General features: G+C 38.5%; 1 protein-coding gene across 1 annotated transcript in view; it reads left to right on the top strand.

Moving 5' to 3' along the window:
- Positions 1 to 15,298, top strand: part of FAM13C (family with sequence similarity 13 member C) — a 110,842-nt gene that overhangs the window by 31,300 nt on the left and 64,244 nt on the right. Inside the window, exon 6 of the mRNA XM_057368372.1 lies at positions 128 to 174. Within this exon, the coding sequence (XP_057224355.1) occupies positions 128 to 174 (47 nt within the window). The remainder of the gene's footprint in view (positions 1 to 127; positions 175 to 15,298) is intronic.

Below are 15,298 nucleotides of genomic sequence, written 5' to 3'. Positions count from 1 at the left end.
TGCTTAGAAAAGCCAGAAGTATTGTTTATCCTCCTGAAAATAGCCAAGAAAGCACAACTGAGCAGTGACCCAGCTGGTCTGGAATTGAAATCCAGCCTTGTACATTCTGTTTCTTTTCTCTACACAGGCCAGCGACACAGAAGATGCAGAACGAGACAGACTCACATTGCTGAGGTAGGATGRAAGCATCTCTTATTTAACTGCTTCTCAAAAAGTTTTGGTATCTCACAAAAAATTGTGTGGTATATTACTCTTAAGTAGTGAGAGTTGGTTTGTTGGAAATTTTCTGGAGGAATAAGCTAAAAAGGAAAACTTCTCAAAGTGTTAATGCTGATGTGTGTCAGATGTAGACAGATAAATGGAGGCCATTGGCACCAACTGACTCCCAAGCAAAAGTCTTGTTGGTTCCTGGGTGGGTTATTTGTGTGGGTTTTTTCCTCAATATTCCTCTAATGTTTTATTTTGCTTATAATCCCTGTACCACGAGTCACCCTTCAGTGTGACCTGAGCAGCCAGGAGGAGCTGCCTGGTGTCAGCAAGCATTTCTGAGTTTGCACTGCTGTGGTGCTGCACCAGTCAGCTGAGATACAACCAGTAAATATATCAATAACTGTGTGCACTTACTGCTGGGCAGAGGAGGTGTTTCCTGAGGTCACAGTCTCRAAAGCTGCTTTTGGGAGAGGGCTGTGGYGTGCRATGACTGTGCTTTATGCAGATGGCYAAATCTTCTGCAGAGAAAAAMCCTGATRTCTAAACAAAACTGAAAMCSTTTGCTGTGTTTCTGTCAGAAAGRGYTGGCTTTTGTGAGACTGGYATTTCTCTAAGCAAACAGCATTATGTTATGCCCCAGGACTAGATTTCCTTGCATCATTTCTCCAGCAGACTTGTCTGAGCTCAGGACCCTGGCTTAGCAGAAAAATTTATTGAAGAGTATTTTTACCCATAAAACTTAGACCCACAGTAATGCCTTCCACCCCATTTGAATTTTGGAGTAAAAGTACATGGACTAACCTAATAGTCACTGGAAAATTATGGTACACATTACATCTCYAAAATACTGTGAGTTTTGTTCAGAGACCAAGTTTATTGAATTTTGCAGTAAAAAAGCTGCAGAAATGCGTTACGGTTCAGAACAACTGCAACTATTTCCCAGATACTTTGTACTGCCAGACGCTGCTGAAGGATCTCACTTAATATTCTGTTTGCTTTGCCAGTAATGCAGCAGATTAATAAACCACATTAGGAAGGAAATAGCTTTTTGAGACAAGTTGGAAAGATAATTCAAGGTTTTAGACAAAGCCGTTGAAGCAGAAACAGGCTGRCATTTCCCAAAAGCTAATCAAATACTAGCAGAGCAGTAAGGGAGAGTAGCACATCATTTGGAAGTCATAAGTCAAGGGAGAAGATTTTAAAAGATGCTTTAAAAAGATACTGCTTCCATTTGCCAGCAGACAGTACCTCCCAATGTCAAACCTCCATCACTATGGAAATTACCAAGCCCTGTTGAAACAATTGTCAATGTTCAACACATTGAAAAAATATGTGAGGGGATATCTTCTAAATTGCAGTGATTGTGCAGGTCTGGTGGATGTCCTGCACACGCTCCTCATTCACTGTTGGGTCTGAGGCACAGCATCAGGTTCAGTAGATAAATGAAATTCTGAATTCCCTTTTATTTCTACATTTTTGATCAAGGTCAAACAACCAGCAATTGGTTTTTTTCTGGTCACACTGAATTTCAGTTCYTCCTGTCACACACTGTTGATAAGTAATGGTTTGGTTGTCCATCTGGGTTACAAAACAACTGAATTTCAGTATCTGCGATGAAGTAGAAAAAAACTGAGAAAAGTGTGTGCGTAAATGTATTTTATAAATGCAGGAGTATATCATCAGAGAGACTGTGAGTGCTCAGCTTCAACTCTACTGGAACTAGGGCATTCTTTACAGGGATTTAAAGTCAAATCCCTTTGAATACAGAGTGGAATTAAAACCAAATTTTCTTTCTTGAGTTTGTGCCTTACATTTTGGATTAAAAAAAATTTGTTTCATTCTCAAACATTTGTTGGTGAATCTGTGTGCTATGATTTTGTTTCCCTAACTGAAATTTCTGTAGTACCTCAAGTTCTATATCCTTGAGACATCCAGATTCACATTTCTCAGAGAACTTGGTGTTCACTGGTGTCCATTGTTTTACAACCAAGATCTGGYGAAGGTCACCAAAAGGCTTTTTATTTTTTATCAGGAAATTAACTTGAATATGCCATTCTTGAAAGAAAAGCTTTATTATTTGTTTAAGAGGAATTGTCAAGTGGGCTAATTGCTGATGTGAACTTCCTCACTTGTTTGTATGCATTCCAACAAGTAAATGCTGTTGGCAAATATTCCCTCTGCAAACCCTAGGGTYAGTCAATAAAGCAGTCACTGTGCTGAAGTGAAAATGCACAGTAATTTGGTTGTAGCAAAATAGGATGAACCAGTCACTTGGACATTTAGTTGGAGGTTGTCTCTCATCTGAGCAGAGAACAGAGCACTTGTATAAAGTGAGCTGACCTCCAGGAAGCAGGGGCATTATTTGTGTTGAGTTCCACTGCWGGTCTAAAAAAATTATCCAGTGCCAAGGTCACTTCTGAAAACAGGTTTAGATGTGACAGTCTGATCCCCAAAAGATGTGTACTGCACAAAGACCAAAACCCATGAAATATGTAGGAGAGAGAGCTGTAGCCTCAGTGTGATGGGAATAAGTATTGCAATCAAGAAACCTGCTGGATGTATTATGAAGCCTCCTGATTCTGAACCAAAACACTGGTATTTGGTTGCCATAAAATCACCTTTTCCTTAAGCCTATGCCCAAGGATTTGCTGCCCAATTTCTCAGGAAATACATCAAGAAAGAATGATGCTCTCAAGAGTACATGATTGGGAAAGGACAGGCAATCTGCTTCAGCTTTCCCAAACTGATGGCTGGTTCTGAACTGAGAGCAAGGCTAATTACYGTGCACCCTGACACAGAACATGTTCTCTGTTCTTTGGATTGCCTTTGTGCTTCTGCTTTTATAATACAAACAATTTCAGAGAAAACAGGATGCTTCCCTTTTGCAGTTACTTCARTCCTGTCCTCTTACATTCCACAACTAAAACTTGTCCCAGTAATTCATCATTTATCAAATTCTTTTTATCATGGAAAAGTGAGGAAAACTCGCACTTTAGGTCAGCAAGTTACAGACTTCTGTGACTTTAACTTCATGTAGTCTCCCATTTGGTGTGACACTCTTTTGAAGTAAATCGGTGTGATACCACAAGATGCCTGTCAAGTGATTTTCTGTTTTGTTTTGTAGAGGCTTAAGTTCRTGGTGTATACAAATCTCTCAGCTTAGGAATCAGACATAAAGCAATGTGTTTGATAGATGTCCATCAGTGTGCTTAGCAGCCAGGTTTAATCCCTCACATTAAGTTTGTCATTAAGGACAAACAAAAGTCTTTGTCTTGGGGGATAGGCTATTTGCATACACAGGAATCTCGAAATGCTGCCGGATATTTTTCTTTTGGAAAAAAAAWAATTAAGACAGATTCTTCCTGTTGGGCTTTGGTTTTTGTTATTGTTTTAAGGGAAGAGATGTGCAGAGTAACCAGAGGCCTTAGAGTATAAAATATTAATGGTGCAAATCTGACATACCTGGTCACATCTATCAAGGATCTTTTGTCAGAAATCACCCAGGGGTTAACAAACTAGCAGGTCCACCAAGACAAGTGTGAAATGTTTGGATGAAGTGTGTTCTGAAGGAAGGGATCACAAGGTTGATGTTCCRCTTCCCTCCTTTGCTCTCCAGATAGTATTTTCAAAAAATATGCAAAGGCAATGGCAGTTTGTAGTGAAGACCAAAGATGGCAAAAATGACAAACAATGGCAAGTGAGTGATAAAGCTTTTCAGGGTAKTTTTTCCTCTGATCTGGTATTGTTTCTGTTCACACTTTATATTTTAAACTGCTTTTTTCTTTGTCTTTAATTCAGAAAAGTTGGCCAAGGTGTGGAAATCTGTGGTGATGTAGTAAGCTTGAGATAATCATGCCTCTTGCAGTACAATGGGATTGCTTTTAGGGTTTTGCTTTTTTATTTTGGTTTTGCTACTTTTTTTGGTCTTGTCACATGCAAAACATAGGAAATTAAAAATTAAAATTAAAAATAGGAATTTAAAACATATAAATTGAAAATTAAATATAGGAAATTAAAAAATTTGKTTTTTTCAGATTTTCTTAGTAGGGAGGTCAATGATGAAGACTTATTAATTAGTAAAAGCTCCTGGCTTTGCTTTAGTCTCTGAAAATGACTTTTTACATTCTCTAGGTGAGAATTTTAGAGAAAATCACCTTTTTGTGTGTTTGTCCACATGCATACTCACATACACAYGCTTACTTTGGTGTTAGTTGAAATGATGTAAAATTCTAAATGATGCTTTCCTTYCTTTGGTTTTAAGAATAGGTATCTGGCTTTTTCTGCTGCCTGATATGAATTTAACCCAAGAAAACCTGCTTAAAGGGCAACACATCCACATTATTTTGCACTAGCTTGACTAAATCAGCTYAATATTCCTTCCCCATCGTGCTGCCTGCACAGGATGACTGCAGAGTGATGTGTAATGTGGTGTGATAGCACAGTGCTGGCTCCCTCCCATCCATTTACAATGACCTGTTTTCATCACTCTCACTGCTGCTCCACTGCTTCCATTGACCTTCTGAAGTTTTGGGGCTTTTTTGGTTTGTTTTTTTTTTTGTTGTGTGGTGGTTTTGCTTTTCCTCGGTCATGTTTATAATGGGATTTCTTTCTGTTTATGCAATCAGGCTGGTCAAGAGAAACCAAACACAGTCAGTTTGGGGCACTGCCTGTGGGCATGGAGGGACAGATCCAGGCTAAGCACAGWCACATCTTCTCTAATAGAACCTCATGAATGGTTTCAGTGAATGTGACCCAGTGCCAGARCCAGCTCAGCTCAGCTCTGGAGTGATACAGCAGATGCCACAGGGAATTTTTCAAGTGGTTTCAAAGGGGACAAATGTAGACAAAAATTATGGAACTACACTTTCTAAGGAGGTACTGTGACAAATGCCAAGCTTTCRTTTCTAACTTTCACTGTTAGAAAGGATAGAAATTAGGAAAATAAATTTAGAAAGGAAAAAGCTTTTGAGTATTTTCCAAACAAAAGAGAATAGTTTTCATCCAGTCTAGTAAAATAAAACCCAGTTAAAAGTGACGTGCAAAATCCTTGGAAACTGTTGCTGGCAATCATTGTAAATTGTAGCTCAGTGGATTTTTTTTCCAGCTTTGAGAGTTTGAGAGGAAAACTCTGCAGAAGTTTTAGGTTACCATAGTTTAATCTGCAAGTATAATTCCCTGATTTTCCCTCATTTCCCCTTAACAGCAGTCACTGAAATTTGCTAACATMTCACCCTTTCTTTAGAGAGCATGGCAGACTGAGGAAATAGCAGTTTTCCAGGCTTTATGCCAAAGCAAAGTTTTACCTAATTGCTGTCAAGTAGTTTGTTTCCCTCTCAGCTGTAGAGCAGGTGTCTGTATGTCAGTGTAACCGTGCCAGGGTAAATTGAACGAGGCAGGCACTAATATACATCCCTGGGAGCTGAGGCTGCTTCGAGGATCTGGAGTCCTATCAGCTGTGCAGCAGGAGCTGAAGAAATAGAATTACAGAGACTATCAATTATCAATTCCTATTGATATTCCTATAGACTATCAATTCCTGTTGATTTCTTATGAAAATAGAATTTATGTAACTTGAGAGCTTTGGGTAATCTATGTAAAAAGTCAGTCCAGTTTATACCAGGGACTATTTGGAGCTAGACAATTCATAATTCTTCCCAAATCTGAGGTTGGGCTACCTTTGCTTCATGCTTAGGGTMTGTCTCTCCTATCAAACAGCGTGGTTTCATTGCTGGCTTAGCTGTGCATCTGCCTAAACTGCTCTGGAACAACAGGGCTGCATTTCTGACCCAGCTGGTGATGTACCTTGACTGGCAACTGCAAAGAATCACCTCAGGCAGTGGATATTTTAGGGATGGAAAGCATATAAACACCACATAGAAGCATTTTGTAGTGTGGCTGTCCCTCAAGCAGGGCTCTTCAACCCAGTGTGTGAGAACCAAGGAGCACACTGAGCTATTTGGATTTATTCCCTTTCTGCAGAACAGGGTGYCAGGCAGCTATCGTTTCAGGATGCAAGCACAGCCTTTTATACAAAAAGGAGCCAAAGAATGATACAGAAACAGGTGATTTGGTCACTCACGCTGATATAACAAAATTCACAATGTGTATGTGGTGCTCTGRGTCCAGTTCATTAAATTGCCATTTACACATATGAATTTCCCTAGGAGTGTAAYTTTTAGCTTTATAATTCTCTAAGGTAACTTGAAATCATAATTTCATCCTATCTGCTACCACAAAGTTATTATTTAACCTTACAAGAGTTTTGGCCTGAATCTATTTGAACAAGTAATTGTCAATGAAATAAGGATTTCTATTACTCTGGGTTCTGGGTGTTCTTCATTGCTCTGTTGCTCTGGCACCTTGTTGTCATGGTTTCAAGACCAGCTCACAGCCCCTGTGAACTTTTTGTGCATTTTTTTAACATCATGTGACATCAGCATGAACTCAGGGGTTTTCCTAACCGGAGTTAATTGGGAACTCCCATTTGAGTATTACTTTTGCCAAGTGTAGCTGCTGATCATATTTCTGTTCAGAAATATTTAATGATTGCAGCTTGCTAAGATATAGTTGCATTTACCCTTAGCTCCTGATAGATCCTACGGCACAAGATTCTCCTCCAGAGAAACCATAAGCCAGTAATGTCAATGGGGGGAAAAATTCCAGAGAACGGGGTCAAGAAGCACATTCCCAAGCCAGAGCCCTTGTTGAGGAGAATAGATTTCAAACATATGTTAAATATACTTTAAATTACAGTCTTGGATTCCTCTGCAACTACAAATACCTTTGAGCCTTTTTTTTATTCTGAATTTTTTCTTTCTTTTACTGTTGCTGAATCAAACAAAATCTGSCCGTGGCGTGAGAATTGCTAATTGGGTTTTTCAATTACCATAAAATTAGTCAGTGCTTTATAAAGTACATTGCTGTTGTGTGCCGTAGCGATAGTGTGATTAAAGCAGATGCAAACTGTATAAATAACCAGCTCTGGCAGCATGTGCCATTCCTATAGGCTGTGTGTGGAGCAGCCCCTGGCTCCGGGGAATGGGGTCATTCTGATGTTAATGGGAAGCACTTTATGCCAGCGTCAGCAGCTGTGGGAATGCAGCCTGGCATTGGGCTCTGCTTTTGGAGCTGTTCCTCGGCTTCAGAGGGAGTTAATGAGTAAATCGSTCTTCACACAGGGAGGGTATGAAAGAAAGTGTCTCAAAGCTGATTTTATTTGTTGCTGAAACAAAGTTAAAGAGCAGAATTCTTCAACTGCTTGAATTCATTTTAGCTTTCCTCCCTAACTTCGGCGTTATGTGCTTTTCATGACTCAGACTGCATGGGAAAGCTGGTATGCAAAGATTTGTTCATAAAATGGGAGCTGTCAGTATGGAATAACTTAGTTTAGATTCTGTTTCTATGGTCAAATATGTTTTTACTTTGCTCTTTGTGTGATTTGTCACTCTAAGCAATATTGAAGAGCTGTATTGTCCATTGACTCGGTTGCTCTCCTGCAGACACATCTWTTAAAATGGCCTAGCCTGGGAAATAACAGATAATGAATTTTCACACACTCCTTTCTCAGAAATGGCACTTAAGATCTGTGGTTTTCTTCTAGTGAGACATTAATGCTGTTTGTGGCACTGGAGGGCTGTCAAGAGAATTTGAAAATTAGAGATATGAATCATCATAAAAACAGTGGTAATGTTATTTTCCGTGACTGCTGGTCTGTGATGTAACTCTGGATCAGATCTTGCTTYATTACTGAGAATAGAAATTCAGTGGGTTGGGAAAGAAGTTCCCTGATTCTCCTTGATGATTTCATTGTACCACAAGCCATCTAGCTGTTTAATTCCATTTAATTCTTTTGGAGTAATATAGTAATTGAGATTAATGGCACAAAAACCTCTCTGCACAGAAGGATGAGAAGGCCTGTTATTTCCTGCAACAAATTGCAAAACATTTCCAGAGAGAAGGGACATGGCCAGAAAAGTGTTTCTGTTATTTCTCCCAGATTGCTGAAGAGGGGATTATTAGGCCAATAAATTAATTGCCAAGCTTCATGAAATATTCTGGACCTAGAGTTTGAAGACACTTTAACAGCACTAGAAGTATACAAAGCCTCTGATTCCGCCTTATGTTTTATTAAATAATTAATAATTTGCTCTCATATATCAACATCCCTGAATCCCTAGCATATTGGTTGGAAATGTTGTCTGTTTTGCTTTGGCTGTCTCATGATCTGAAGATTCAGTTATGGTTAACTTCAATGAAATAACTCAATAAGGTTTTTGGCTCTTTATGTCTAATGAAATCATTTGGGTGACTAACAAAAAATAATACTTGGTGTTGCTTTTCACCATATACAATACTGAAAATTTGTGATCAGTTATTTCTGGGGGTAATTAAAGAGATGAATTCTATAAGGTTTTAGTCTGACCAATGGGGAATGCTGTGGAGGCTCTTTCTAATCAACAGGCAACATTTTGCTTTTATCAGTCAGCTGGTTTGAAGTTTTAATGCTGAAGACAAGGCTCAGAAGATTTTTTTACTCAATGCCAAAAGCCTCTCCTCACATGCCACAGGCTTTTGCCTGGATGGAATAAGGGAAAGCGTTAATAAAAGCCTGGACCCCTGGTGCAAGGAAAAAAGAATTCTTTCTTTCAATGTGGCTTGTGCAGAGAGTATTTTAGGTGTTGTTTTAATATTTATGGTCAAATGCATTTTGCATGCTACATGGTCCATAATTTTGAGAAAAGGCTGTGAATCTTTCCTCACATATGGCCAATATCAGAAATTCATTAGAAACTGTGTCTTTAGAAAGTTGGACATCTGAGTGGATGGTGTATTCTGGTTGTGAAAAGAATTCAGCCCCTGTGGCCAGGGCAGGAGGGGCTCCAAAGCATTCCATTTTTACACCTGGCCCAAACTGCTTTGTGTGTGAGCGGTGGGTGATGGGTCTTGGTCTGTCTGCAATTTAATAATTAAGGTTATTATTTTTCTCCATGACTGCTTGTTATTTTCCCTCATATTCCAATGATTTCTGTGTGAAACACTGGTACTCATTTGCCACCACCTTTCCCAAAGAATGTTTCATTATCACTTTCAGGGCTTTCCAAAGATTTGGCATTTTTGCCTCATATATGTTGCATATAATTATTTTCCAAGTAATACAGGGATATAGTGAAATTAGAGTATCAAAATCAGTGATTATTTGCCTGCCCTAAAACCAGGGCTTCATAATGACTAAGATGTTAAAAAGAAAACCCCAAACCAAACAATACTCTTCCTACTACTATTTCACACTATAACTGCCATAAAAAATGAACATTCTGAACTTCTGTTTTGCTTKCATTGTAATATGTTGAAATGGAAATGACAGCAGTGATTTAAAGTCCGGTAGTTTTCCAGACAAACAGCATATTCCTGAGTTATTGGAAAATTCATGCTGAGCTACTTCATATTGGCTAAGTTTGCATGTCACCTCTGATGTTTCTGTTGGCTGGCAAAAATATCTCTTAAATTCTATTTCTAGTTTCTGTTCTATTATTTCTACTTCTTTTGACTCTTTCTCTGCAAAGCACTAAATCTAGTAGCCTGCAAGTGGGAGACTTTMAATATTGAAAGGAAAAGATAGCAGATTACATTGAATGCAGGCAAAACATCCAATCACACTGCTAAAATGTTTAAAATCAATGGTGTTATCTAACTTGTTTGATGACATTGAGGAATATTTTTATCTCTGAGAAGACTGATAAGTGGATAATTTATTCTTTTGTGAGCACAAATGAAGAAATGCATTTCATATTTTTTATCTTGACAGTCCTATGAAGCAGAAAATACATGAWACAATCTYGTTGGGGTTTAGATTCAGTGTGAAAAAAACCAAGGTGTCTTCAGAGGAAGCTCTGAAAAGTCTGCTGCTTRTTTTTGTGACTTGTTTGTTTTTGAGACTACACAAAACTGGTTAAGGAAAGACAATATCCTCACCGAAATTCAGGCTGTGGTTTCATTTTTGCTGGTTTATGTCGATGTATTGCTTCTTCACAAAATAAAATCTGAGAAAAAGTTTTAGCTAAGGMCTTACAATTGTCAGCTTTCATCCTTTACCATTTGCAGGCTGAAAATGTAATTTAGTGACAGAGAATCTTATTAAAACTGCATGCTGCAGATGTTCTGTCATGGATAAATCTTTCCAGTAAAATCCTCAATGTGCCAAAAATTTGCTTTTTTAAAATGTCCTCTCTTAAAAAAATCAAATCAATGACTCCTTCACCACCTAACCTGAAGAGAAGTAAATTGACAGAGATTTTCAGAGCAGTAGCCAGGATGCCTTTCTTTCCCCCAGTTGTGTTTTAAATTTTGTATATTGTATATCTTCTTAATTCTTTGATGCAGAAAGTTTATTATTTTTTTCAAAATTACAATTCTACATRAAAAGTACTTCCATTTTTCTCAGCTGTTCAAACAACTGCATCCCTTCATAGTCCATTGCACCCTGTAGGAATGGTCTGCATCACAGTTTCTAGCTTTTCTTACRGTTTTATTCTAAAGGATTTGTTGAGATGAGCAAGAACTTTTGCCCTGAAAGGTGGCAACAGAGTTTTAAATAAACTGTGTATAATTAAAATGATAAATTGGAAAGTTTGCTGCAATGTTTTTTTGAGAATATTTTAAGCCTTCAGTCTGGTCACATCTGAGCACCTCGAAAGACCAGGGAGGATTTTAGCAGGCTTGTGAAAGTGTAATGTGGCTGTGCTGGGAGAGCAGATGGTGCAAGAACACAGTGGGTGGACTCCTGGATAATACCCAGCCAAAGCACAGCCTCAGGTGCCACAGAGCTCTAGAGAAAGCACAGTGTGCCTTGGCAGTGACACTGAGACAGATTCTCGGGCTGCCAGGTAAGGGGTGAGTCTACACCTCCCTCTTGCCAGGGCTGAGATGGGGTCAGGGAAGGGTTGCAGAGCCAGAGGTGCGTCAGATTCATGGATTCTGTAAGCACACAACGTCCAGGGAGGGAAGAGGTCTCCTTGTCCTGCAATTTAATCTGTAATGGACAACTTGTTTAGTGTCCCTTCAGTGGACCAGGAAGGTGTGAGGCAGGTTAATGAAAWTGTTATGAAGTGGTCACCAAGGAAATATGAGCTGCTTGGCACTCTGTTCTCCCCCCTTGAATTAGATTCCTCTGTCCATTTCTGTCTTCTTCCAATGAGCTTGCTCAGATTGATGACAAAACAATCTTCGTTTTAAAGCACACCTTGAAAGCAACAAAGCATTTTTTCTTATTATATATTTCTAGAGTGCGTCCATTGCTTGATTTACAGGAGATTTTTGTTCTAAAGGTTTGTTTTCATTGTGTCTGCTTGTCTGCTGCAGTTTAGTGACTGGAACTGCTGTGTAATGCCAGGAAAAGTGCAGTTTAGGATTAGCTGAACTAACACCAGTGCAGCTGTAGGGACTCACATAAATTAGAAAAATCAAGTCAGGAGCTGATTAAACACTGAGAAAACGGGCCCATGCTGAGCTGTGGCCTCACCACAGCAAAGTAAGAAGTGCCCGTGGCTGAGTTAGCCAGATGAAAATTAACTTTATCTACACACTGTGTTTGAGTTGCAGCAGTGACCACAGCAGATGTGGTTGCAAATTTCCAGGAGAGTTGTGGTAGAAGTACCTGGAAATAGCCAGATTAGAAACCTTTTTTTTTTTTTTTGTGTGTGTGTGTGTGTGTTTTTCTGTATAAACTGACTTCTTGTGTCAGTCTACAAATATTTTCTGATTGATTGAGTGAAAAGTCAAACATGTAGCAGTAGCATCATTTTCTCTGCTTCCCAATGCTAAARTTAAATTTGAAAGCAGCACTATGATAACACTTGAGAGGTTGGCAAACCATCTTTTTGAGAAGGGTTATCACTTACATGTTATTTGTTTGATTAGCAATAGACTCTCCCTGTTCAATTTTAAATTGGCCAAATTGTATCCGCTCTCTGGTCATTATACTGAGATATTCATGTTTATTGGAAAATGAGTAATCTGTGAATAATCACACCTAGATAAATATATTTTATGAGAAGGGTGCCATTTTTGCTTAATTTTAGGGTGGACATTTGAGACACTTGATGCCCAGGCTGTTCTTTGTTACCCAAAATGCTTGTGAAATACCCCTTGTGTACATCCTACCTGCCTGGTCAGCCCAGGCACCTGAGCTGCTCACTGACTGTTGCTTTTCTCCCTCTGTGCTTCAAATGAGGGTGTTCAGGGGAATTTATATTTCTCATGAGGAGATGCTTTTTTTTTTTTTGGTTACTCAATAGCCAAATATTTCAAAATTGTACTTAGTCTTTCTTTTTACTGTAGGGGAGTTCTGGGCCCCTTCTAAAATCTCCCTTTGATATCTTTCATGGAACACAAGGATAGATTTATCCATCTATGTCTGTCCTGGGCTTCTTGTTTTGCATGTTCTTAATGTTGTTACATCTTGCTAGTCAGGACAAAAATATTTTTTTTTTGGCAGAGAGACTCTTTCTCATGTTCCTGCTGACAAGGAAGGAATGGTTTTATTAGGGAGGGAGAGAGTTTCATTGTTTTTTTTGCCTGATTTGAGAGATGACACTGACATTTCTGAGCACTAATCAATTCTGGCATTTGTTKTACTATTGTTCCTTGTGTTAAATTCTGGTATTTAGGCATATGTCAACACCTTCAATTTATTCACAGCTTTTTCTGGTGATTGTTAAGATGGAGGTAATTTTTCAGCTTTTAGTGAAGCCTTAAAAAATTGTTTAAATTGTTCAAGCCATGTTTTATTGTAGCATCTTTCCTAATACTGTTAAGATTGCGTGATTAGCTGAAGTACAAATTCCATTAAGAACAAGAGAAAGYTCACACCTCAGGCATTGGCTCGACCCCTCAAGAGATCAGGACATCAATTCACGCTCTAAGGGCGATCCAGATGGCCAAAAGCTGAGCAAGCTCTCCTTTTTTTCTGTATTATCTTCAAGGAGCACAGAACCCAGTGCCCAGTTGGACCTTGGGTGGACAATGATCCTGTTGAAATAATGAAAGAGATGTTATTATTACTCACTGAGGGGCAAACAGTGCTTGCTTTACTGYTGGGGTCAGTGTCTTACTCTGCCTTTCAGAGAGGGTCAGGGCAGTGGTGAGGGAGGAAAGCTGSTTTACTTCTTCTACTGTTTGGTTTTTGAACCTGTTGGAAACTGCAGGAAATAAACATTTTAGAGACAAGGCTTTGAGGCATTATGATTCCTGTAGAGTCTGAGTGCTGTTYGGTGGGTGTTTCTGCTGGGAGATTGTCACTCTTATGAGAAACATACTGGACAAAAGGAAAAATTTCTGATATCCCTATTTTTAGGTCGTTTCCTATCCAGATTGATGCAATATTTTGTCTGGTTTTCTCAAGAACTAAAAATAATCTCGCCATGGCACTGTTCTCCTCCAGCAAAGACTCTTTCTGCACTGTTCTCAGCTCAAGGAGYTCATAACCTTCTCAAAGTTTCTCAAGTGATATCTAAAACTAAAGCAATAAAACAGGTTCTCACTTAAAAAAACCCCATGTAATAACACAATGGGGCAGGAATGTCTGATATAGGTGTCTTTCAGTCATAGGCTGTTAAATCACATTTGATACCAAAAAGGGCCCAAAGTCACTAAATTAATGAGAATCATCTCAGTGTCATCAGGCCACACACTCAGAAAATAAATGTCCCTCTCTGGGCCAGGCTGSTGAGTGGCAATGATCTACTCATGCACATTAATCTCTGACTTCCTGCCAAAGCARTTTCAAGGAATATTTAGTGCATGCTATCAATTATTGTATTTCTGTCTTGCTTAAAAAGGAAATACAGAGGCAAACTTAATTTAGCCTGTGAATTGCCCAAGACAAGCAATGAAAATGATATCCCAGCTTACAAATAAATAAATAGAAAACAGTAAGCCACAGAAGTGTCAATATCTTCAGAAGAGCCTGCATAKAGGGATCCATACCTCCATGGCTGCTTTGCTGAAGGGTTGAGGTGCTGCAGATACATTGGTTGAGGTGCTTTTCATTAGATATTCCACAGAAGCAAAAAGAAGAAATTGTGGTGTTGGTTTCTTTAATGATTTGACATTGCCATATGCAGGTTTTTTCCATAATATTAAATATCACCATAACTACAAAGATTCTCAAAAGAAATAAGAGTGAGAAGGTATGCTTTTCAAAAAATAAAARTAAAAATGCCYTGAAATATTGTATATTTCAGTATGATGTGGGGGTTGTAATAAGCAGATTAATAGCTAAGAATTAAGCTAAAATAAATTTAAAACTGTAGACAAAATAAATAAATAAAACCACTCAAATTTACGGACTTGAATTCTGTCAAAGCTAGAGCTGCCAAAAATCTGTAACACATACATATATTTTATCTGTACATTACATTTTCTCAGGGCTTCTTCTCTTCAATTATTTTCTTGATTTGAATATGAGGGAAATTGAATTACGAGTTCCTGACATAAGAACTCTTTTCTTTCCWCATTTCCTTGACCCATTTTCTGTACTGCCTTGGGATATTGGTGTTTTTTTTTAACATGCCAACTTCACTGTAAATCTCACTCTTCCTTGAGATRAGCTGGATATAAGTTGGCTGAATCATAATTTATGAGCCGTAAAATTAACAAACTATGAATTACTTCTTTAATATTTGGGGTGCAACAAAACCCCCAGTTTATCTATTATAAAATAAAGAAAAATGTAAACCTGTACCTATGTTGTCCTGGCTCTAAATAATTCATATTGGGATAGTTTCCTTGTCATTTTATGCTCCTTTTCTATTGATTTCTGAACATTTCAGTGTCTTGCCAGGTGCATTTCTCACATAAAGACAGCAGTCTGTACAAGGGACTAATCAGGAAAAATCAGAAGGGGTAGTGATGGCATGGGAAACTCTTTTCCCTGGAAATAGGAGGGCACAGCTTCTGTAGGAATTGTCTGTAGTTCTGCACAAAGGATACATGAAAAACAAACTGCTATCAACAAATGTTTTAATTATTGTAAATGTATTTTGTGCATACACTTGCTCTCCTGTATTTACTTAGAAATTAAATCAGTAAA

Source organism: Malurus melanocephalus, unplaced genomic scaffold (assembly GCF_030028575.1).
Source record: "Malurus melanocephalus ecotype Western Australia unplaced genomic scaffold, MMel_1.1 scaffold_91, whole genome shotgun sequence".
In the NCBI taxonomy this organism is placed as follows: Eukaryota; Metazoa; Chordata; class Aves; order Passeriformes; family Maluridae; genus Malurus; species Malurus melanocephalus.
Note: the sequence above shows the minus strand (reverse complement) of the source record. Positions and strands in the feature narration are given on the sequence as shown.